Here is a 24,125-nt window from a genome sequence, read left to right as displayed (position 1 = left end):
GCGAAGGGTATACCGTAACTATATTTCGCCACGATGAATTCGACTAATCAATTCTGCCGTATTCAAATAGGTCCGATTATTGGGCAACGTATAAAAAAAAACAAAATAGATGAATAAAAAAATATTCCCGTTGGGCCGCGAACAAACCAATGCGGTTTCGCGATAATTCCTCAAGTAATTTGACACTTCGATCTTCGATTTCGAACGATATTTCCCAGGTTTTTAAATTCGTGATTCAAAAAAACAACTAAAAAAAAAAAAAAAAATTCAGTTCGAACGAAACCGACGTGTTGCACAAAGTGTGATAGAATATTTTTATTCTTCTCTATTTCTCCGCGTCCCGGTGGTTCAATTATGCAGGTGACATGACGAGAACAATCGGTTATTTGTCTTCGTACCTCATACAATGCGGGCGGGTAAAAATCTCACGGTCTCCGTCGTTTTTCTCTCTTCAATATCACTTTACTTACATTTTCATCGGACTCATTCTATACTAGCACTTTTCACAACGACGTGCGCAGTGTACAGGAGCATGAACTGTCCGGTGTTAATTTTACCAGGTATTTCGTAATTCACCTGTAAGAATCAACGCCGTACCGCATGTACCCGTGTACGTACAATGTACACATACGCATGCGAACCTAATTATTATTCTCTCCCCTGATTGTCAGTTTCGCTATACATATTTCTACGTGTATATAATGCAGCTGAGAGCGTGAGCGAAACCATACGTAAGTTGCGGTATTATGAAATTAATTCTCACAGCACAACCCAGTTATCTTTCATCTTACTTTTATTTTATTATATATAAATTGTTCGTTGGTTTTTTTTTTTTTCTTTTTTTTTTTACTTCACTCTTTATTCCTCATTCTAGCATCTCTCTCATTTTTTTTTTTATTTCAAACATGAGCTAGTTTACATAACGCTTCACAACGTATTATTTACATGGATCTGATTTCGTTATTGTGAATGCAGGAAACGCTCTTATATACCTATATTACAGTGTATCAGCGGTAATTGTATTAATTAACATTCTTACCAATTACTTTTAAAAAAGATTCAGTGATATTATCGTATCTATCATTCGTCATTGCCAATGCAGAGTCAATAATTGTTGGTTTGATGTAGATTTACCGCGAGACCTACTTACTACAGAGTTGTAAAAAAACAAAAAAATGTTACATTTTCTTTTATCATTACACGTGAACTATACGATAAATATGAATAGATTTAGCAATAAATGAACGGTGGCCAAAGAAAACGAGAAAATACGCTTCAACTCTTTAACGAAAGGATGATTTGGGGCTGAGAAAAATCATCTGAAAATAACGGGCGTGTGTGTATTTCGAAATACTTTGGTGGTACTTTCGAAGCATAGGTATACTCCGGTCAATCGATCAATCGGTTGATCACCTCTGTATCGTTGTCCTCGGGATGATGAGTTCACGCAAACACGAGATCCCATTGAAGGATTCCCGCCCCGTCATACCTTTTTTCCGACAATCTCTTTTTCTTCGTCCCCTTCGTCGCTGATTATCTGAACACTTCTGACCGGTCCCATTTTCCTGTATCTGTAAGATCCCGGGGCGGTCGCAGCGGTTGCGCTCATGATCGCCGGTGTCATCAGATGACGATCCGGATTAATGGCGAGTTGCAGCATTCGCAGAAGAAGTGCTTCTCTCACGGGCGGTGGTAGTACTTCTTCGCTGTCGGGAGCGCTCGGTTCCTGAGGGTAAAACTTTTGCCTGTAAACACGTTTCGCATAACCCGCGGGCTCCTGGTAATCCTCGTAACGATTTTGCTGGTAAATTGGATTCAGTGTCCGCGAATAAGCCGGACGTCTCAGAGGCGCCGATTGCATAGCCAAACGTTCTCCGTATTGAACCGGTAACGACGAATCATACCCACCTCTGTGAACGCTCTGCCTTACGGGCGCCGGCGTTTGATAATCGTTTTGATAAGTCGGATACGACTGCTGATCGTAAAGAGCGTCTTCGAGGTAAGTTCGCGGATAGGCGAGAGCCCTGGCGCCGTACTGGCTGATTAATAAACGGCGTAAAAGAATTTGGAAATCTCTTCGGCTCAGAGGTGGAGAGATCGGGTTCGCCGGTTCCGGTGGCAACGCGATATTCGACGTTCTGTAGGGGTAATCTTGAGCGGACGGATAATCGGCATCTTCCGGTACTCGTTGGTTCACGTGATCGAGCACTTGATCGCCCCGAGCGTCGTCTTCGGGGTAGGGAATCGGACGAGGCACGGGCCTCGGCGGATGCGCTCTGATGTAATTCGGATTCACCTGATTGCGTTGCGCGGTCAGGTGTTCCGGAGCCGTCGACTCGGAGAGGTATCTATTTTGGGCGACCTCCGAGGCCGCCTGGTAAAGGGGATGCTCCCGCGGCAGGGGGCGAAAAACGATTCTCCCGAGAGGAACCGGTCTGAAGGAATTCGAGGGATCCTCGTCGTCGCCCGCGCGTCTCGCCTCGACGATTATTCCTTCGGGCGGCACCTCCCTCAGGAATTGCTGCCCGTCCGAATTCTCCCTCAAGTAGATCGGCTCGGGACTCGGTCTGGCAAAGTCGCGAGTGGATTGAGCGCCGGACACTTGACCGCGTTGCGACGACCTGAAGAGTATCTGCTGTTCCTGGGCGTTTCTCTCCTCTTGGGAAGTCTTCGCGTCCGCTTCGTACGCCCTGTGACTTTCGAATTTTTGACCTTGCTCGAATCTGGCGGGTCCCAAATTATCCTGATTCACGTAGATCGTTTTTGGCCGCTCCACGCGGAGTCCCGCCACCCTTTGGATCACTCTGGGTGGTACGCTGCTGGTAAAAAGTGGCCGGGAACTCGACAGAGCGCCTCCGTAAACGTCCGCGTGTTCGTCGACCGCCTCCGAAGCGCTTTCCGATTTCGTGGTGTCCTCGTTCAACTGACGGCGCAATGTATTCCCGGTGGTGATCTTTACGCGTTCGTCGTTGTCGTCGAATTCCTCGGTTATCGGTCTCAGAGAACGCTCGGATTCGGTGGGCCGTTTCACATGAATCAGCCTACGATAGGTCGATGGATTTTTTTCCTCGCTCACCGGACTGTTGATCTGCGAGTCCTCGTCCTCCGGTGGATCCTCTTCGACGACGAGTGGCGAAGCTCGTTGATGCGGAGCGTGAATACCGAAACGAGGTCTGCTTTTGGTCTGCGACGATTTTATGAAGTGTCCGTAGTAAGCGGTAGGTTTCGAGGACGGTGCCTCGGTCGTGGTGGTCGTACTCGTCGTGGTGGTCGAAGTTGTCGTGGTTTTTCTCAACCTGGGTATGGACTGGACCACCGAGGATCTGGCGCTCGCTTCCGTCGCGTACACTACGCTTGGTTTTCTCGTGGTGGAAGTTTCCTCGGATCTCGGGATGCTTTGGACGACCGAGATCTGCTCTTGAAGGGGCGATACGGTGGTGGCCTTGAAGCCGGTCCCGTTCGACGAAGAGTAAGACACCCTCTTGATTTCTCCTTCGGCGTCGACGAAGCCGAAGGTGCCCTTGATGTTACCTAAAACGTCGCGACTCTCGACCTGAGGAATGTCGGATCCGAGCGGTTACAGTGATCGATCGACAAAAGGTGACGGGTAGGAAAAATCGCGTCGAAGAACATACCTTGAAGGAACCGTCGCCAGCCTCGTAACCAAAAGTGTAAGATCCGTCGTCGTTAACTTTTCTGATCTGCTTGAGGATAGCAACTTGTTGGTCGTGCGTAGTCTCGGATGTTTGCTGATCCATTGGGTTTGTGCAGCCAGCGGTTACCAGGCAAAAAATTGCCACCAGCCATGGTGTCATCTTAAATAAAAATAGAAATTTCACTTTCTTCCTTACAATTGAATTTCGATCACCGATTCGATCGATCAGCAAAACGTGTATTCGCACACTCGACACATGTGTATGTTCGATCTGACCATCTCGAGACGACGATTTCGGTTCAGAACATTTTTTTGGGAATGCGGTAAATCACATTTTTCTGGGCCATCAAAATTATTCCAGGTGGTGGTCAGCTGTCCGCCGAAGCATAACAAAACTTGAAGTCGAGCACTGGCGCGCGGACACACGCGATGATATTTTTTCAAATTGTGGAAAAATTAGAAAACGAGATCGAATCGAATCGAATCGAATGGGAATGAAAAAATGAGAACCTGATCGGCTGAACCCACCTTGCAAATAGAACCCATGTTACCGCGAAAGCGGCTGGTGTTGACAATGGCGTGCCGAGTCTCTCGTAGCTGGTTATATAGAGTGACACAATGGTTTCCGCCACTCACCCTGCGTAGACAAAGACGGGTTTCCCCCCTCAGTTCGAGAAGCGCGACCTTGATGACCCCCAAACAGTTGCCAATTAAGACGAAACGCCCGGGGAACCGTTGACCTAAAACGTGTGTTCTAAGGAAAGTGCAGAATAATGGAATTCGCCCTTTCAGATTTACCTTCATTATTTTTAACCGCTAATGAGTAATCTGACTCGGGCTAAATGAGCTTCTCGAATTGCGTTCTCAAACGTATAGGGTGCGGTTTAATTCCCAACGGCACAGAAATTCTTCAATGAAAGTCAACCAGCCTTCGAAGGGCGGCTCCGACTCGAACGCTCGGCGGTACCAAAGAATACTCACTTTCCAAGGGATGTGGTCCAAAGACCTTATTCGGCACGTTCTCACCTCGGAAGCTCGAGGAAGGGATTACGTTTCGGAAAACGCAACGGCGTTAAAAATTCGAATACTCGTTTTTCGCGAGCAACCCCGAAACCAGGTGTACGCGTGTGACCCATTATTCCTCAGAGAAACGTGGCCGCTCTCTTTACCGATAGGTCAAGAGATCGCGCTTCAATACTATGATTTGCATATCGGCGAGCACCGGCGACGAACATCTTATCAGGTGCCTTATTTTTAAGGGCAAAGGAAGCTGTTCTCCAATTATTTTTCAGCACCCCTAGATTTTTATCGCATAATGATCGTCCCTGGCCGGGCATACTTTTCCCCGCTATTTTCTATTCGATCAGAGAGCGTAAAACCGTATTTTGAAAAAAAAAAAACATACGTACGTACGATATTTTTGTCGGTATCGAGATGTGTACAGCGCGTATAAAAGTTCGTACGGTTTTGCGGGTACAAGTGAAAGCCACACGTGGGAGTGAACGAAAGAAGTTGAGTAGTAGAACAGTAGTAGACTGTAAAATCTGTAACAATAGTTCCCATAGTGTGCAACAATCTTATTGTGGCATAAAGTATGTACTAAGAAACTTCGAACCGAGTGAGCCCCCTAAGCGGTGGTGGTACTCCCACAGGACAATTATTATATCACGCAATTTCCTTCGCATTTCATTATCTGTTTTGATCTCGCCTATGGCAGATACATCAACTGTACGGGTATGCATGTGCGTACCCGCTTACCGCGTGCCGCACACCACCTGTGCAGCATCTCGTCTGATACCTGATACTCGATACATATTACACGGTACCATCCGCACGTCAGTAATCCAGGTATAACGTACATTTTGAGACCATTGTCCTTTTATAATGTACGTTAAGTTTTTCTTCTTCGACTAATAAGTTACGCCGGTGCCATCGTTCAATCTAGTCGCACACTGCTCTTGTTCCAACTTCCTGTTTGCGGCCGGTATTGTGTCCAAGGATTCGTCTTTCGATTCTTAACCGACGATTGTTTTCGAACAAAAAAAAAAAAAAAAAACATCGTTAATTTTACGACTTAACTCACCGGGAAACGAGGAGATTTGTTTTCGACATTTTGGTAACTGCGAACCAAGTTGGGATTTTCGTATCGAGTGTCGTATCATTGCAATCGCTGGAATAATTTCTGGTATCCGGTTGAATAGGAAAATTTTCGTACTCTTATTCGTTAAAAGTGGAAGAAAGGAAAACATCATACGCGCAAGCGAGATTTTAATTTCGTTTGTGTATATTATTTTCAATTATGAAACAAAGTTCACACGATTCAATTGTCGTTTGATATATTCGGAATGAGGCGGGATTCAACTCCTTGTTTTTTTCCTCGTATGTTTTCCTCCATTTCTACTTTTTATTCACTTCCTAGGTCTACGTCCTTCCTGTACACGTATAGGAGAGAAATTCGCGTCGCGTTTTCTGTGCTCTGTCATTACGGGTATTATTTAGTCGTAAGTTTTGCGTTGTGTGCAGTAAACAGGTGGTGGGGAAACGCGTATTTTTATGGTACAAAAAGAATTGAGAGATCTTTTCTTTGTCGGTTCTTGAGAACGAATTATTTACACTACTTCAACTTGGAGCGTTCTCGAAAGTGGGCAGAATATTACGATCGGAGGCGTTGTGGAAGGGCGATGAATTTTTCTGCTAATTAGTAATTTATACGATTCAATTATTTTTCCTTTCTTCTTTCGCGTCGGTGTGAGACATCGAGCCCGAGTGAAAATTAGTCAATTATATAATTTAGCAAATATTTGTTGGCGAGGTACTTCAATCGTCGCGTTTGAATATTGTGATCCCTTTTTTCTTCATCTCCCACTACGATCTCGATTTCGTTTATCGTGAACCGCAAAATATGATGCATTATTATTACTGGAGCAGAGCTAAGGCGGCACACCTATTTAATTACGTACATTCGTTTGTTCATATACGTATACGTACACGGAGTACTCATAAAATACGACAGCGACCGACATTCTCGTTCTTTTGCATGGGAACTGGAATACTTCTCTTCACGTTTCATGTAACTCGTATATTACTACATTTCCAGGGTTCTCCAAATCTGCGATGTACCAATGGGTATAATTTACCTACGTACGTACGTACGTACGTAGTGCATAGAAGGCATAAACGTATACCATACTGCGTGTCATTATAATGTCTTCATTTTCATTTCAGGAAAAGAGAAGAATTAAAAAAAAAAGGAAAAAAGAAACGTGTAAATGTTTCAGTAAAAGGTGGACCGCGCCAGGCTGATGAGATTTACGTAATATTTTTTTTTTTATTTTTATCCGAACAAGTGTTTATTTGCAACAAAATTTTGTACGAAGGTCTTAAATGAAGGTACGCTATGAAATATATGTATATAGTACATACATAGGTATGTTTCAAGTTACGAAGTTGCGTGAGAAGGACTTTACACCTTCTATACCGATTGAGTATGATACGTAAAAGATAAAACCAAATAATCGAGACAAAAGTCTTCTAAGGTTACCGATCTCCGCTTGAGATAGTAGACTCGAAAATTTGCATCTCGTGAGAAACACCTCGGCCCACAAAAAATGAACCATCTCGCTGCAGCGCCCGGAATTTGCCACTCGATAAAAATTTTAACGCTTCGAACCTTCGCCGAATTATCATTTGACGCCTCGAGGGCGTTCGATTATTATCATTGATTAATAGTGAGAACTATTCTCGATAGTTTGTCGGATTTCTGATTGAAATAGTCGAAGTGGGGACCTTTGAAGTAGTCTTCGTTATCAGAGACGGGGATTTTTATATTCAAACGACCGTTTCAAACCTCACGTTCGTCAGGGTCTATCTTTGGATAATAATGATTCGATTCACACGGTTGAAATTTTTTCAACGTACGTTTGATTCGAACACCTAATTGCCAGGTCTATTTGACCGGTTTCCTGATTAAAACTTATACTTATTGCTTCGAACGGCTTTGATTACTCTTCGGGAAATATCATTACTCTGTTTACAAGCATCTCCGATGAACAAGTTACGGAGAGGCGGTCGAAATTATTTACCTAATTAATTGTAAGTAGAGCGAACCAGAGATACGCTATACCGCATTTCATCGTTGAAAATTAAGTTGCCTAGAGTGCGGCGAACGATAAATTGTTGTGTAAATGTTTAAAGAACTCTGTCTTTTCGGGTTTATACAGATTTTCGTCTCGGAAAAATTGTGTCCCGATAATTCTCAGGATTCTAAATTAGTCTTTCGTTTTTTTTTTCTCTTATTCTTTCAAGTTACGAGGAAGGGACTTAATTCGAGAATCCATTTCCGCACAATTTTTTAAGACAGATGCACTCCAATCCATTTCCTCAAATTCAGCGTTTGATACTCTTCCATTTATTTTCTCAGGGTTGTTTGCCGGCTGATGGAGGACACTAATTAATTAACTTGCAATTAGTTCTGCTAGCATCGACTGCTCGGTAACAACTTAATTTCCAATACATCTACTACCCGTGAACGGCGGAGTTTAACTAACTTGAACTATTAATAGATTCTCCGCTGCAGGGATTTCAGGAATATTTTATCGAGGTCTTGGTGCAAAAAATGTTTTCATCTCATAAATGCGTGTGAGTAACTTTATACGAATATGTTATATTCAGGTCATACATTCACAAATCACATGCGAATGCACGCAGATGTTTTATTTCTCTCTCGGTCTTGGTGAAAAGTAGCGTTCACTTCCGTTACAACATTTACCTACGGACCTACAGTGGATGTAACATAACTAACGGTGGCTGCAGAAATAGCAAAAATGAGCAGAGCGACGGAGGATATTGCGTAGAGAACTGTCCGCACTGTACCCGGTATTAACTTCAGCAATATACAAGGTATCCTTACGTCGCGACAATTTCACCCGATATAGGCACCGTTTAATACCGTCGAATGAACCTAGCCCGCGAAAAAGACATCCTCCTCATACAACGGAAACTCATCTCGTGCCCCAAACCAACTGCAGCAGCCAATTTATCAAGAGTTATTTAAGACCGTTGGGAAAAAACTCCATGGATATCATTCCCGTGAATATGTCCATAATTTAAAAAGAGAGAGACGAAAAAAAAAAGTGAGCAAAATTTTACACCGAGGTGCGATAAACCGTCTCCGTAATTTCCAATCTCGTCGAAACTTTGGAGAGAAAATTTTACTCTCCTACTCCGCGTGTGTTCTGAAGGAAATCGTCCGTAGGTACGAGGGTGGATTTTTTTTTTTGAAACGTCGGTATCCGGTGGTTCAAAAATTGTTCCTCGACTTCCTCGGTTCGGTGTATATATATTCCGTGACAATAGAGAGAGAGTATCGATTCGGTCGCGGTGAACGTGATCAACGATAAGATGCTTCGGTACGGTATGTGTCTTCCGGTGGAGGAAAGAGGGCGTACTCGAGAACCTCGCGATAAATGCTTCGCGAAGTTAATCTGAAATCAACTATCAGCTTTCATGATCTTTCAAAGGGATGTGACGCGGAGCGAACTCGATTTTGTCTGGATAGATGTACGAAAAAAAATATACGCGTGCAGTGCCGATGGCTGTGTGAAGACGAATGGCACTTGACGATCGGTTCGGTTGAGAGTTTATAATATCAGCTGACGGAATGGGACAGAAGTTTAGAAAGCTGACGTTTTATATATATATATATATACGTACCTACCTAAGCCACCTCCGCTGTACGTACATATATGCAGCTTTCGCTTGTAAATGAAATTGCGCAAAGTGGATGAGGTTCAACAGAAATTATGCGATGTCTGCCGTAGAGCGGGTCTGAAAGATACCAGCGCATGCCGCGATGCATATTGGCCTACATTTGATGCACAAGCTATGTATACATATATATTTTATGTACACGTATCTTCTTCAATGTCAAGGTTTATTTATTATACTTGAATCACTTCTATGCGAATCTATTCGACGAGCGCCGTTGAACGCTGTCAGAGATGATTGAATTCTCCGTTTGAATATTATATTCGATGGAGATGAAAAAATGTGTATCCCTACAAAAGAATAACCTGTCGAAAGTTTCTCGAAACGATCGAGTCATTTTTCACGATAAAAAAACGCCGCGATATTTTAAATTCTAACATCCATATAGGACAGGCATTTTTATGCGGAGTCTGCGATTGATCCGACCGCTGTGTCTGTGCGATATAAATTTTGGTACATCCGCTTTAGCAAATTTTCGCAAGGTCGGGGTCAGTTGGGGATGAAAGTTTTTAGATTTCAGCGAACTCGTACTTCATTTATTTTTGTCTCGATTTCTATTTCCTCATATTGATAATTTTATGAAATTAAAGATTTAGTGGACGTGTCTGACAGTGTGTCTGAACTCGATATTCTACTTATCTATATACACGTATGTATTTACGGAGGTATGCATATCAAGTAGCTACTACGATCTGCTTATTTTGTCGCGCCGTTTGACTAGTTTTAATTCTTTTCACTCGTATCTTTTGCTCTGGCTTGACACGAACTGGAGTAGAATAAATTTGAATATTTTCACCGCATAAATTAACTTCATCTCAACTACACGAGGAGTTTAATCATTACCATTTTGATCTATTTATTTATTTATTTATTTATTTATTCAGAAACATTCTTTCCCTTTTTTTTCGTCCTTTGTTTTCTCTTGCTTTCAACCTGCACGGTTCAGGTGACGTCAATTTTTTCCAGACGATATATTTCTCTCGAACAATTATATATCACTAATTATCTATCACCCCACTACACGCGTATAGATCCCCGAGAATTTTTTTTTTTGTCACGAAACAGCTGACGTCTTGTTTTATGAATATCGAAAATTGTTGATTGAAGAAAAAGAAAATTTCATACAAATATTTACGTACGAAATTTAGGCCTGTAAATTTATTTGAAAATTTTCTTTTTTCTCGTCTCATTCGTTTCCTTTCGTTTCTTTTTCTTCAATTTTATTACACTTGAGAGACGTCGGTGAACCTTGTCGTATACACACATTGTACGTTTGGTATTCTACGTATCGGAGGAAGAGTTTCACTTTTATTTTGAACGAGCTCGAGGAAAGTAGTGCGGTTAATAATCAGGGCAACGCCCGTCCCTAATAAGAAATTACAAGGTGTCCGATTATCAGCTGACCGTAGGCTCTCCGGCTCGTTAGTCTTAAGTAACTATAGGTATGCAGGCACAAACATTATACCGTTCAACTTTCTTATTTTTTTAATTTACTATTATACACGGAAGTAACTTCCTGCACTCGTAAGCCCCGTCTTACCTTTTTCAACTCCGGCTGCCCATAGTCCGCACGCACATGTGATTTTCGTCCGCTTTTTTTTATCCGTTCATTCATCATTAAGCCGAAGCATATGGAATTTACAATATTTGTCTCGGACGGCGGTTCGCCACCGGGCCATTTTTAAAATATCCATAATTATCTACGGAACTTTATAACGGATTATTGATGTTTTCCGGTACATTAAACATGCAAATTAAAACGAATCACAAACAATGCATGATGTATAGTATACATGACAATATACCTTGTATTTATTAAACGTTCGCCAAATTTTTGATAACACTTTATTCATCGATCGTATACAATATTCAATATATATATATTTTATATAAACGGTATAAAAATAATAACTAAATGTTTCATACGTAAAAATATCGTTCGTATTTATTTTATCGTTATCATTAAGACGTGTTCGTTTTCGTTTTTTTCTCAAAAGGTTAAAATTAATTGAGTTTCGTTGTCGCTACGTTACGATCGATAATATAATATCCATACAACTAACTTAATTATTACGTACACTTTATCATTTTACACGTAGGTATAATATTTACAACATTTTTTTTTTTCTTTTCATCGACAATCGTCGAATAAATTCTATCGGTATACCACGTAAAGTAAATGTGATCAAAAAGTCCGGATAATTATTGCAAATTTGATACGAAGCGGGGGGGAAAAAAACCAAAAAAAAAAAAAAAAAGAACAGAGAAGACAAGAAAAGAAAAACTGAGGCAAAGCGGAAGAAAAAACTTTCCACCCGATCGATCAGCTACGGGTGAAAACTAACGTAACGGAAAGTGATCTCGTATAACTCTACTGCGACTACATCCATTCCGCATAAATAGCCGATACATTTTATCGGAGGAAAACTCGGCCCCGGTCAGGAAAGTGACTCGATGCAACGCGTGCAGTTGTGTATTTAAAAATATGCACATATCTATGTACTACGTACGGTACCACGAGTTGAAATAGCGATATATTAGAATGTTGTTTCACGAGTAGACTTGGCCGAGCCACGCCAATGAAAGTGATTGCAATTTACCGTGGGTATTATAGGCGGTGGTTCTTTATAACCGTGCGTTTGTTCACTCAAATATAAAGACTTTGATCATTTGCAAATTGTTGCGTAACGTACGTTGTATCGCGCACCGCGCGAGTTTTTTTTTTTTTTGTTTTACGAGACTTTGGAAGTTAATACGGTGAGATTAAATCGAAGTCGGAGGTGTGCAAAAGTTGGAGTGTGCTTTTGTAATATCATCGTTATTCTTTTCAAAGAAGTTTTTCATTCGTAGGTGTGATCCTGAGGCAACAACCGTGACCTACATCCGTACACCCGTGTACCTTACGGTATCTTTAGAATAATTATACAATAACGACGATTACTATTCTAGCAACTCTTTTCTCCAATTTTATTACATTCAATTTTTTTATTTTGAAATTTCGCTTGTTTCGAATAAAATTATTACGGACGTGGGTACGACTGCATCTGAATTTCGACGCGCGTTGCAAAGTTTATCAATTCGGTTGATCGTGATATTTTTGGTAAAAAATTAAAAAAAAGAAAAACAGTTAAAATTCATATTAACGCAGTAATTAAACGGACTTTGTCGGGAGTTTAACAAGCGTGACTCTGCTTCGTAATGCATTCGATTATTCATTCATCTCGTCGTGTGTAAATTTTTATTTCTTTATTTATACAATTTTTTTTTTTTCTTTCTTTCATTTTTTCTCCCATTCATCGGCGCGCAAGAATTTCCGCGGGGAAGCTAACGCGGTAACCGCAGATCGCGTACCGCAAACGCGCGGACAACGGTCAGCGGACTCGGTTTCCACCGCACGAGGGGATGAATTCCGTGCGAGAATTACAAAACGTTTTTCATTCTTCTTTCTTCTGACTCCATTTTTTTTTTCTCATTCTCAGTATTTTCAATCACGCATGAAATTACGTCAGCTCGGACGGGGTGAGTCGTAGGCAAAGTGTTGACGACGCGAAGACAAGGGGGACTCGTTAGACGAGATAATTTAATCGTTCTAATGGTATAGGTATTATAAGGAAATACGAGTTCGAACGCCAACCCGCGATGATATTGCGTCAGGTAAGCTTTCACCGTTATATGTTCTAATGTGAGATATTTCGAATTAAGGTTCGCGGAAGAACGCGTCGAACGAATTTTCCCTTTTTTTTTTTCCTTTTTCTTTTTTTTTTTTGTTCACGCTATTTAGGGTGTTTGAAATTGCGATGACGAATCGACAACTGGATCGAAAGACGAAGGTTGGCTCTGACTCTCCGTAATAATTTTTGTCGCGTGACAAAAAGCTGAGTTCACGAAATATCGACTAAAAGGAGTTGCTGGCCCCGCGTAAGAACTGATCGATTTGTCCTACGGACAGAGGTGACGAGTTGTCGTTACTCGACGACCGGGACGGCGAGATGTAATAGAAGGGTTGAGAACCTTGCTGGGATTCTAGAAGTTGAAACCGATGGGGTTGCTGCTGTCTTCGTTGCTGTTGGGCGTAAAGTTGCTGGGACTGTTGAAAGATCTGCGACTGCTGCTGTCTGAAAATTGCCTCTTGGGGCTGGGGGGCGGCGGAACTTGCGGGCGTTTGTTGTCTGTAAACGGAAGCCGCCGACTGACGCGGATCCTGTTCTTGCTGAAGCTGTTGGAGATGATGTTGTTGCTGTCTTTGGACGTGTGCGGGCTGAGATACGAACGGTTGTAGTTTGTGACTCAAACTAAAGTCGCCTAGCGTTTGAGGTAAAGTCTGATAAAGTTGTGTATTGTACTGACCGGTTGACGGGTCATAAACGAGTTCCGATTGATAGATCGGGTCGGTCGCCGGTGCGGACGTCTTTACTTTCGCCGCTTGTTGAGGGGGAGGAGACGGTCTCGTAGGTCTGACCGGCCTCGGGCTAATGCCGACGGTGTTAACGTACCGCTCTAATTCAGCCGCAAAATCGAGACTCGTCGCTGAAGGCGAGGCTGAAACCGGCGACGGTGAGACCGTGCTCGTTGTACGATGATTGACCAAGTGCGAAGGACTCGCCGAGGCGAAAATAACACCGGGTCGTTCCGTCTGGCTTGGCGGCGCGTACTGCGCGGCAACCTGAGCGGCGTGAGGTCGCGGAGTTATGGAAACCGATGGAACAAAAGGAGGACGATACGTCTGAGGTCGAGGACTCGGGGTGGTCGAGGCTTCGAATGCTCTATAAATAGTCGACGGAGAGGCAGGTGACGTCCTGTAAGCCGGCGACGGAGTGGTTTGGGTCGGATATCTGGAAGCGGCCGACTGATAAACAGATGCGCTACTTTGGCTCGGAGTTGCGGGAGTTTGCGAATTGTACTGCTGACGCCTGGGAATCGTCACTACCGAAGGACGACGATGCGGTTGGGCAGGTCGGGGGCGAACGTCCGCCAGTTCCTGGCTCTCGTCATCGTCAGCGATTTCGTACTGCGATTGAAATACCGTCGTCGGGGCTCTGGTGGTGGGCGCGGTGTAAGTCGGTCTGACGGGACGAGGCACCGGTCGCACCGAGGGGTAATTCGCCGGTCCGGATACATCTTCTTCTTGTTGAGCGCGGGCCGGTTCGTCGTCGTCCTCTTTCGGCGCATTCGGGTCGCACGGATTGCCGGAAACGTACGTGAACTCCCTTTTGTTACCGTCCGGATCCACGTAGCCGTACTTTCCTCGAACTACGCAATCCGTTCCCCGAGTTTCTTCCTTGAAGGAACCGTCCGCCGCTTCGTAACCGAATGTAAACGAACCGTCGTCGTTCACCTTGTTGTAGTTGCGGATCGTTTGAACCGGCGGAGGTTTCGAGGCGTTCGTATCCTTCGAACGTGGGGAGGGAAGCGCTCGAGTTCTCGGTTGATAAACGACGGGGGATTCCTCCTCTTCGGCTCCTTGATCGTCCTCGTCAACGTAGTAGACTTGAGGCTGCTCTACGCGTGGACGTATTTGCTGGGCTCTTCTGGCTTCCGCCAAAACGAAAAGGCAGACCGGTATCACCTGGAGAAATTTCAAAAGTTTGTTATTTTCGGACGCAGAGTTACGGAAAGGAGAGAAGGAATAACGTGAGCTGCTTCCGGCGCGTTTGAATCACGTCCATGTAAGAGAGTTTCAATTTTCGTCCAAAGTTTTGCATACGTGCCGATATGATTGAATGGATTCGAACCTCGCCAATAAATACCAACACGACCGACGGAACGGACTTATACTTGCAACTCCGTAGACCGGTGTACTTCCTGCGGTGGGAACGCCCTGCGCTAGTTCTAAGAATTACGTAACAAAGTTGCTCGGCTGACCCGAATCCGGGCAGGGCACGAAGTTGGCGTGAGATTTGGATTCAGCGCACTAGCTGCTCGCCTTGAACCGTAAACTCCTGCGAATCGCTTAAACGACGTATTATATTCTACACAATTACCCGCAACACGGTGGGCCAATCGAATAATTCAGCGATTATTCCGCCGTCGATTTATATTCATGATAATTTCACCTACTCCGATTCGCCTCACGCTCGCAATCGGCCGGTAGCATTTTTACCTCAAACAAATTATTCCCAACTATTCGGTTGTTGCCTCTGGAGGAGATCTTGACACTCGCGTTTGTCCTTCGCGAGCTTTTTAACATCGGCGAGTCATTGCGAGCGGGCAAACCGAGTCTAATCAATCAAATCTGATATCCGGGATCGCGCTAACGCCTGAAAAAAAATTCAATCACTTCGAGATGATTCCAAGTTTTGTCACGTGAGCGATTACTTTTCGGTTATCTGTACACAGTTTTTTATTCGGACGAATATTCCGCCCGTAAATTTCTAAGATACGCCGTAAATCTCCCGTTGAAATTAATCGCCGCGGCTATCGCGTTGTTACAAAAGTAGAAAAAGCATCGGTTATTCCATTGCGATCGTAATTGCACCACAATTGTACCGCGATCGGGTCGAACGAGCGTAGAATTGTAAAAGCTGAGCAGTTGATTGCCACTGCGCACTTTTAAGATTAAAAAAAAAGGAAAAAACAACGTTCGCAACCGTATAATCCAGCCGATGAAGAATTGGTTCTGGAATATTCTCTGGAAGTAACACTTGGAAGTCTGTGCAGGTCGACTGCAAGGACGGAGAAATGAAAGTAAGACGGAACCGAGCACGCCTTGAAGCAGATCGGCCCTCCGAAACTGACCCGATCGGCCGGCTCACAGTCCCATCGAGCAAAAGTAGAGAGAGGATATGAACCGCGGATGAGATCAGCCTTGAAAATTAATCGAGTCGATCGAAAAATCAGCTAATACCAAAAGTTTCCCCCTACGTCAGATTGGTAATGAACTACCCATCTCTACGCCCACTACGACGACGATCCAATCGATCATTTGAATTATTTCACGACCCGGGTGGTCCGGACCAATGGAATCGATCGATCGTAACACCGGCTCAAAAATATCAGTCAGAGTTATCGTTGTGCCGATTTTCCTAGATAGATATACCGGCGCGTTATAAATCGATCAGCTGATCGACAAATGTTTCGGGGCAGTGAAATTTCAATGAATATTTATGTATTCAAGGCTCGCGGTTATGCTCGTTGTTATTTAGACCGCGGAGGTATGCAAAGGAATTACAAGCGAGAGTCTAGTTGTGAGTCAGATCGGTATTACGTGTTACGAAACACCGCGGATCGTGGGTTTTGTTGTCATGACGTTAGTATAACACGTTCGCCGCTGTAGTAACACCCCACGTGCTTTGGGTTTTATAGGGTCGAGATCGTTCGCTCGTCCGCATCGCAATTATCCCGCTCATAATATTTCACGGAAACTTTTAATTCATCGTTACTTCAATTATCCACAACGTATAAAATTAATCAACCGGTACGCCTCGGCTTTGACTTTCCAAAACATTTCTCCGCCCCCGCTAAATCATCACGCTTCTAACGAAGTTCAATTTTATTTCGTGCGCAAGCGATGGTCGATCACAGCCTTCGGTGAGGTAATTTTTTTTTTCCACTCTTTTTTTTTTTTTTTTTTTTTCTATGAAAAAATCTATGCATATTGTAGAAGGAAAAAAATAGCCAGCGGAATGAATGAGTGATTATATGATTCAATCAGCACGTTCGGCTTGGCGATTTTTATTTCCATACAAATGAGACGGTGGGTTCAATAATCGATACAACGGTACCCAACGAAGCGAGTAGAAGAAAAAAAAAAAAACTGAAAAGAAATGCAAAAAGAAAAAGAGAAAAAAAAAAAAAAACAACGTGATGGAAAGTGATGAAAACCGCGAAGATGAGAGAAACTGGAATGCGTTCTATGAGGTTTTCAGCGAAGAAAGTGATTGTTACGATGGAAATAATCGCGGCTGTACGCGGATTGTTTATTCTTCCGACAAACCGCAGGGAGCCGTTCGAAACAACCGTGTGGATTTATTTACTTATGAAGCGTGAAGCCGAGAATTTTATTTAAAAATAATAATTAAGCGTCGCGTCGATCTGCGGAGGTAAACTTAAATCGAGATCAAGGTGATTCGCGACCGACTTCGATACCAGATTCCGCATCACCGATGGCGGCGAGATACCGTAAAAATTCGCATTCCTATGCACGCATCGCTGTATGACATTCCATCTTGTAACAGAATCACCTGTTCGTAGGGATCGATTTCGAACGGTATAAAATACCTTCCTCAATCGAATAATTTTTAAGCCCACATCGATACAATTATTTCCATGAATCTTTGAGCAGTGGGAATTCGATCGTGGGTCAGAGGAATGAAAAATAATTACAAAATCCTTTCTCATTTTTTTAACGAGCGATCATCGATCACTATCTCTGTTACAATGGTGTAATGATAATGGATCATTACCGGCTATTCATTGACCCAATCTTGCCCTGGGCATAAAGATCTAGTATAAGATCAACCGTAGTGAGTAACTGTATCGAAATACTATGCAACTGACATAATATAAATATAAACATTAATCGTTTACCGAACGTAAAAATTTCAAAGTAAAATCGCGAAGGCGGTAGGTCGATCGTGTATCGCCAAGCGTTCTCGTGTAGTTTATGCAAAATTTTCGAGTGCGAGTGATGAGAAATTTCGAAGAAAGCGGCAGGACCAGCCGAATAAGTCGAGGTATGTAGGGTAGAGTCATGAGCGAACAAAAAATACGAGTTAAACGCGATCATATTCGAGCGGAGTCCGATCCTTCGATACAGGTATACGCCAGAAGGTAGCCACTCTTCGTGATATTAGAGTCGCTTTCGCAGGGAATGTTTCACTTTTCTCCGTCCGTTGGTTTCTAAGATGAAACTAGGCCTTCTATGAACAAACGACGTACCGTGAGTATAACGTATACCACGTACAACGGTGACTTCAATTTTTCCGCGATTTATCGGTACGACGCGACGATTTCCAAGAGCGTTGCCCGCGAGCGACGCGCGTTTCTACGATCCGTTATCGTTCGGATCGCGTTCACCTCGTATCAGAATTATCGAGTCGATTTTGATGTATTCAACGAGTCGGTTCAGCGTTGACGATGTCGCCGTGTTTTGAAATTACGTCATTGTCACAGATTTTATTTTATAATAATTTTACGTCTAATGCATAATTCACGCCGGAATGATACACAGACGATGATTGGAGTTTTCGACTCGAACCCACGTACAACGCACCCGAATCCCGATCGTATTAATTAATACATTATAATAAACAGTCGAATAATTTATAATTGTATACAACTTTCTTTCCACCGGATACGGAGGCCTCGCGTTCCGAAAGCTAGTGAATAAATATATCAATGGACAACCAGATCCCGTTTCAACGTTACAATTTCTATTCGATTCAATTGTGAAGAGGTATATATACCTGTGTATATATGTGTGTGTGTATATTATATATATACATGGGACATCCGTTGTCAGGAGTAGCGTGTAAGAAATGAAAGAGATCGATCATTATTTTCTCAAATTCTGCGATAAAAGTATCTCATTAACCTTTCAACGAGTGCGATATTTATGAAATAAAATATTATTGATAACGAAACAAACAAAATAAAATAAAAATGAATCAGAACGTAAAGGTCTCGAGCTTTTCTTTCAGTCGTGATTGCTTAAATCACATTTTTTCCAATAAATTCAAGACGTGGCGTAGGAGAGAAAAGTCCCTTCATTGATGGGACAAATGGACTGAATTAATAAAATGGAATAAACGATTTTCATGTGTTTGGAGGAATGAAAAGAACGCGTGAAGAAAAGTATAATATTCAAATGTGAGTGTGCAACGTAGGCGATAGACTACGATGACGATGATGATAATTGAATTTCGTTTTTTTTCTCCTTATCAAGTGAGCGTGTAATTAAGTAGCGGAAAAGTCGTACTCACCAGTAGAATAATCCTCATGGTGAAAAATGTGGTGTAGCAACCGCGGGTTATCTGAGAGTTTCACTGAGTAAGTGCAAGCGGGTAGTCGCGAACCTGGTCCTTTATAACTTACAGGAGAGTTTTACCTCGAGTGGGGTCCATGTGGAGGGGTTTACGACTACTCGAGCACTCGTGCCTTCCTTTACCTTCCGTCTTACCTTCCTCCATGACCAGAGTCGCCGTCGCACCTTCCCTCCTTTGCCCTCCAGCTTATTTCACTTCCATTACTCCCCGCGGAATCGTAACCGCGATAACGGCTGATTTTTTTTTTTTTTTTATAAAAAAGGACAAATTTCATCTCGTTTCAGAAATTAGGTAGAAAAATTTGTTCGAACATTTTTTCACCTCGAGAATGTTCGAAAAAGAATGTCCTGCGAGCCGAGAGATTTTCGGAGAACAATTTTGAAAAGCTGGCATTGAAAAATTTTTAATTAATAATTCCTGATTCTGGCATTCAATTTCTAACGAGAAAAAAATTGAAACTTCGGAAAATTCGGACAGTGATTCAGATGAAATATGCGGTCCATACATCATACGGTAATTTTACACGACATCGTCTCGACGAAGGTATAATTCGTGCGGTGTAACTATGGTAAAAAGATTCGAGAACGGATGTCAATATTCTATATTATAATCGAAGTCAGGATCGTGAGAAAAATGGTATAGGTGTGTCGTCTAGCGACTCGGTAATAAGAGGTGTACGTACACGGGTTTACTCGTACATACACAATATCACGCGTGTCGACCTTTCAAGGTTTTTTCTCATACATTACTTTACATCTCGCGCGGTGGCCATCGCGCGCTTGTTTTATATGCCCACGTTTAACCCGGATCAGATTTATTATGTCGTACCTATAGCGCGTGTATTTTCGTATTATTTATGGAGTGCGAATATCGTTTTTTTTTTTTTTATTGTTCTCATTTCGTTTTATATTCTCTCTCTCTCTATTAGGGACGGGCGTGTCGCTAAAAACGTCTCATGTTTCGCAACGATTCGAATAAATACCGCGAAACCGTCATCCACCCATCCCGTCTACGCGTACATGACACATATTTCGCCCATTGTTTTTACATTGTACTAGCGCACAGAACGCGAGGCTTTTACTTTCGATCGATTATAATTCCTGCCACTCATCGGACACCCATATATACGTCGCGACAAATTCGCTCCCATCGTCGATTTTTGACGCGGATGTAAAAATTCACGCAATAAAAAGAAAACGAAAAAAATGCAATTTTTCACCCTACTCGCGACTCGTTAGATCAACCCCATAACGAACCTCCACGATATACCGCAATTACGGGTCAATTTTTTTGTTTGTCCTTTTGTTCATTTGGCTTTTTGTTGCAGGAAGAAAATAGATATTGCACAAGAAACGTGCGCCGGATCATCGTCGGTTGGTCAATTAGTAAGTAAGTTCAGTGATTAGTAAATCCTGTAATTTACTAGAATCAACTACGTGTACGGGGGATCGTTATAAGCGGGAGATGAAAAGGCTGATCTTATCTTCTACATTACAAATGCTTTCACTGGGATGCTCCTACACTATGAGCTCACGGCTGCGAAGCGATCGGTTCATCTTAAATCACGACTCCAGCCATCCCGTCAATGGGAATTCGATATGAATGGACTGCCGTTACTGCGTTGCGCCCGTGGCTGCTGTACGGCTACGTACATACCTACGTTATAACTTATGTATATATATATATATATATATAATATAATATGAACGTACGAAGGTATATTATAACGTACATCTGTATGTATGGTTCAGAAGTGGAGATGCTCGGAAACTCCTCTCACGATCGTATAATTTTATATACAGTCTCTCTAGTCGATCTTCCGGTGACATAATGTGGCGTCTAGTGTATATCCCATAGAAAATTCACGACAGCGTACACACATTTCCTTTCAGTGCACACGCGCACACACACGCCGAATCGATTCGGTATCGGGAATATCACGTTCGATAACGTCGTGAAATTTTTCAAGTATTACTCAAGACGTGATGATAAAAGAAAACGAGATACGTGCGTATAGATTTTTTTTCCTTTTCTTCTTTCATTTTCATTCACGTTTTTCACTCTTCTCCACGGTACGTGAGAAGAGGAAACATGTCTTCCTGACCTATATAAACGCCGTGGAAATGGAAAATAGATATAAATGACTCGAATAATTGAAGCAAAAATGGAATAGAAGAGACACCCGACCTTTCGCAGTATCTAATTCATGTTGTGGGAGTAAGAAATGATCTATTAATCATTTTGTTGTAGATAGTTGTAACTTTTTCATTTTTTTTTTTCAAAAGAGGAGAAACATTCGACATTACGTGAGAATTACACATAACGAGATTATTAATAGAAGGCGTTAATATCATTATTCTTTCTCTTATTTTTAATGAGAAAGTAAAATGTATAAATCACATGCGCGTTACACGTTTCCTGTTAATACAAAAAACTGAAAATTTTTGTTACGGAATTTTATATCACACCCATTCTCAGGTTCACATTGCGGTGAACGGGTGTGTGAAATATCGCCATAAAGTCAACCACGTTCGAATTCATCATTTATAGCTTAATCAGCTCTTGATATAATTACTATACTAATTGGCTAGATTTTAATTTCAGTTTTCGGCCTCGGCCATAAATTTTGACCCCGTACTTGTACTCCATCTTTGCACGTAATTTTTTTCACTCTTCTCGCCCATACATAGTCAATAATTTATTACAGTCACTAGCTAATTCGAGGTCAAGGTTGAACAAGATGTAGTCGATCTCCTCGTATGTACCTGTGAAGAACGCTCTGTAAAAATTTGTCTAATTTTTTTTTTTTCACCGCGACCCGGATATTCTATTTCAAACACTCTATCGAACGTTTATATTTTCAAGGAAATAAATCGTTGCAATAATTTATGTAACCGATTCGGTAATCGTGGGGAACAAAAAAAAGGAATCTCGATAAACTGCAACCGGTCAGAGGGCAAGAATCAGAACGCTTGCGTTGACCATTTTTTCTTCGTTCGCATTCATTTCCGGATAGCAACTCGAAGCGTTATTGCAAATTTGATAATTTAAATTCACGCCATTTGCATCGAAAAAAATCTACTGCCAAGACTAATTGTTCCGGGATATACGCGTACATACCTGTGTAAGCGCGAACGGCCGACGCCAAGAATTCTATTACGTTGCATCGTTGAAATTACAGTTTGAGCAGCGGCGGACATCGATGGAAATTTTTTTTCGTAAAATTTACCCCGTTATCAATCGTACGTAGAGTACGTGATATTTTTGAACGACGTGTAATGAAGTTGGCGAATTTGTTTCGAACAATATACCGGAACTAGATTTACCGATTGTTACACGTAATTTATTACACGGTATAAATCTCCCCTGGAGAAGATATTGAGAAGACGTGATCCTTGGAGCGTACGAGATCGGCATATTATGTATGCTATCTATATAAATCATATAAATCCGTTACCGAACTGCGACAGAATTTCTCACACTGAACACGTCTGTGGAACGTACCCCTCTGTGTGTACGGCTGGCGAAGCAAACCAAAGCAAAGTGTCAACAAATTTTTGACACGTTGCGTATACCTCGTCACACCGTCGGGAAAACTTGGAATCCCCCCGCGGATTTTGCGGATTCGAGAAAATGAACGTGAGAGTGAAAAAGTAAAGTGATAAGGAGAAAGAAGATTGACGACCGCGTCGTCTGCCGCTTCAGAAAATCTGTTTATCGTACTCGAACGTTCCTAGCAATTCGAAAACTTTTGATTTGAAAATTGAGAGATTTTTTTTCTTCTTCTTTCATTTCATGCAATAATAACGCAGAATCGTTGCGATCGAGGAGCCACGTTGGATGTTTGGGAGTAGAAAAATAAAAAAACATTTCTATTCGTAAAAATGATGTCGCAACGATATGCAGTCTGCTTAAAATTCTTAATTAACTAATTTATCCCACCAATGAGAACTTGAAACTTTTATTATTTTTACGATGTAAAGCGTGAGAGATTTTAACTCTTCGTTATTCAGGTTTTAGGTACCTAGGTTGTAACAATCTACTCGAAAAGTAAACGTCTAGAGAAATATCCTGCAACGCGAGGTCGCATTACCTTCGTCATGGTGCAACGACATTTTATTCGTGGGAAACCGTACGTCACAGCTCTTATTCTACATTTATACACACTCGTATTGTTTCACGAACACGTTAACGAATCAACTTGCGTCACCGAGACTTAAAAATCTCTTAGATTTCTGTTTCGCCTTTGTGAAAAATTAAGGACAAGTCCAGCATTGTTTAAAAACGGGCAACCGACGATACGTTCTTGCAAACACGGTAGTTGTTCTTCAGGAGCTCTGGCGTCGAACGTGATATACATATAATTTTTCAAGAAGTAAGATTCCTCGTGTACGAAATTTTTATTCGCCCGGCAAAAAATTTCCTAAAATTTTATCCACTGACGCGTAGGCGAAATCTGGCTTGGCCCGAAGTGTTATCTTTTATTTAATTTACGGTATGTGGTTCGGATTATTGCATTTGTATTTCTCGACTCGAGTCGCTACTCGACTCTCAGCCGTCTGGCCACACCCATGCAAAGACCTTTCTCGTATTCGTAACATATTCAGACCCCACTATTTTCCTAGGTAAAAAAAATCTCTTCGAACTGTATAGGTGTTCGCAAAGCCTGGAATGAGTTACGAGGTGATCCGTGGCCGCTTATAAATCACATCGAGATAGCG

General features: G+C 42.2%; 2 protein-coding genes across 3 annotated transcripts; both read right to left on the bottom strand.

The window, feature by feature from the left end:
* Positions 1 to 898: 898 nt before the first annotated feature.
* LOC105692178 lies at positions 899 to 4,328 on the bottom strand. Its single transcript, XM_020855944.2, has 3 exons — positions 4,184 to 4,328; positions 3,636 to 3,815; positions 899 to 3,553 (listed from the first exon to the last, which is right to left on the bottom strand). Exons 1-3 carry the CDS (start codon positions 4,199 to 4,201, stop codon positions 1,484 to 1,486), a joined length of 2,268 nt encoding a protein of 755 aa, XP_020711603.2. The 5' UTR covers positions 4,202 to 4,328; the 3' UTR covers positions 899 to 1,483.
* Positions 4,329 to 11,252: 6,924 nt separating this feature from the next.
* LOC105692179 (proteoglycan 4-like) lies at positions 11,253 to 19,486 on the bottom strand. 2 transcript variants are annotated; one of them, XM_048657638.1, is made up of 3 exons: positions 19,342 to 19,486; positions 13,769 to 14,987; positions 11,253 to 13,679 (listed from the first exon to the last, which is right to left on the bottom strand). In XM_048657638.1, exons 1-3 carry the CDS (start codon positions 19,357 to 19,359, stop codon positions 13,387 to 13,389), a joined length of 1,530 nt encoding a protein of 509 aa, XP_048513595.1. In that variant the 5' UTR covers positions 19,360 to 19,486; the 3' UTR covers positions 11,253 to 13,386. The 2 variants fall into 2 exon arrangements, with proteins under 2 accessions (XP_048513595.1, XP_012266633.2); XM_012411210.3 differs by having other exon boundaries at positions 11,253 to 14,987.
* Positions 19,487 to 24,125: the final 4,639 nt, after the last annotated feature.

The sequence above is a fragment of the Athalia rosae genome, chromosome 6 (assembly GCF_917208135.1).
Source record: "Athalia rosae chromosome 6, iyAthRosa1.1, whole genome shotgun sequence".
In the NCBI taxonomy this organism is placed as follows: domain Eukaryota; kingdom Metazoa; phylum Arthropoda; class Insecta; order Hymenoptera; family Athaliidae; genus Athalia; species Athalia rosae.
This window is presented reverse-complemented; position numbering and strand designations above follow the sequence as displayed.

Excerpts from the sequence above, each read along its gene's own strand:
- LOC105692178 (XM_020855944.2), bottom strand. Across the intron at positions 3,554-3,635 it reads CTGGCGACGGTTCCTTCAAG|GTCGAGAGTCGCGACGTTTT; the intron begins GTATGTTCTTCG and ends GACATTCCTCAG.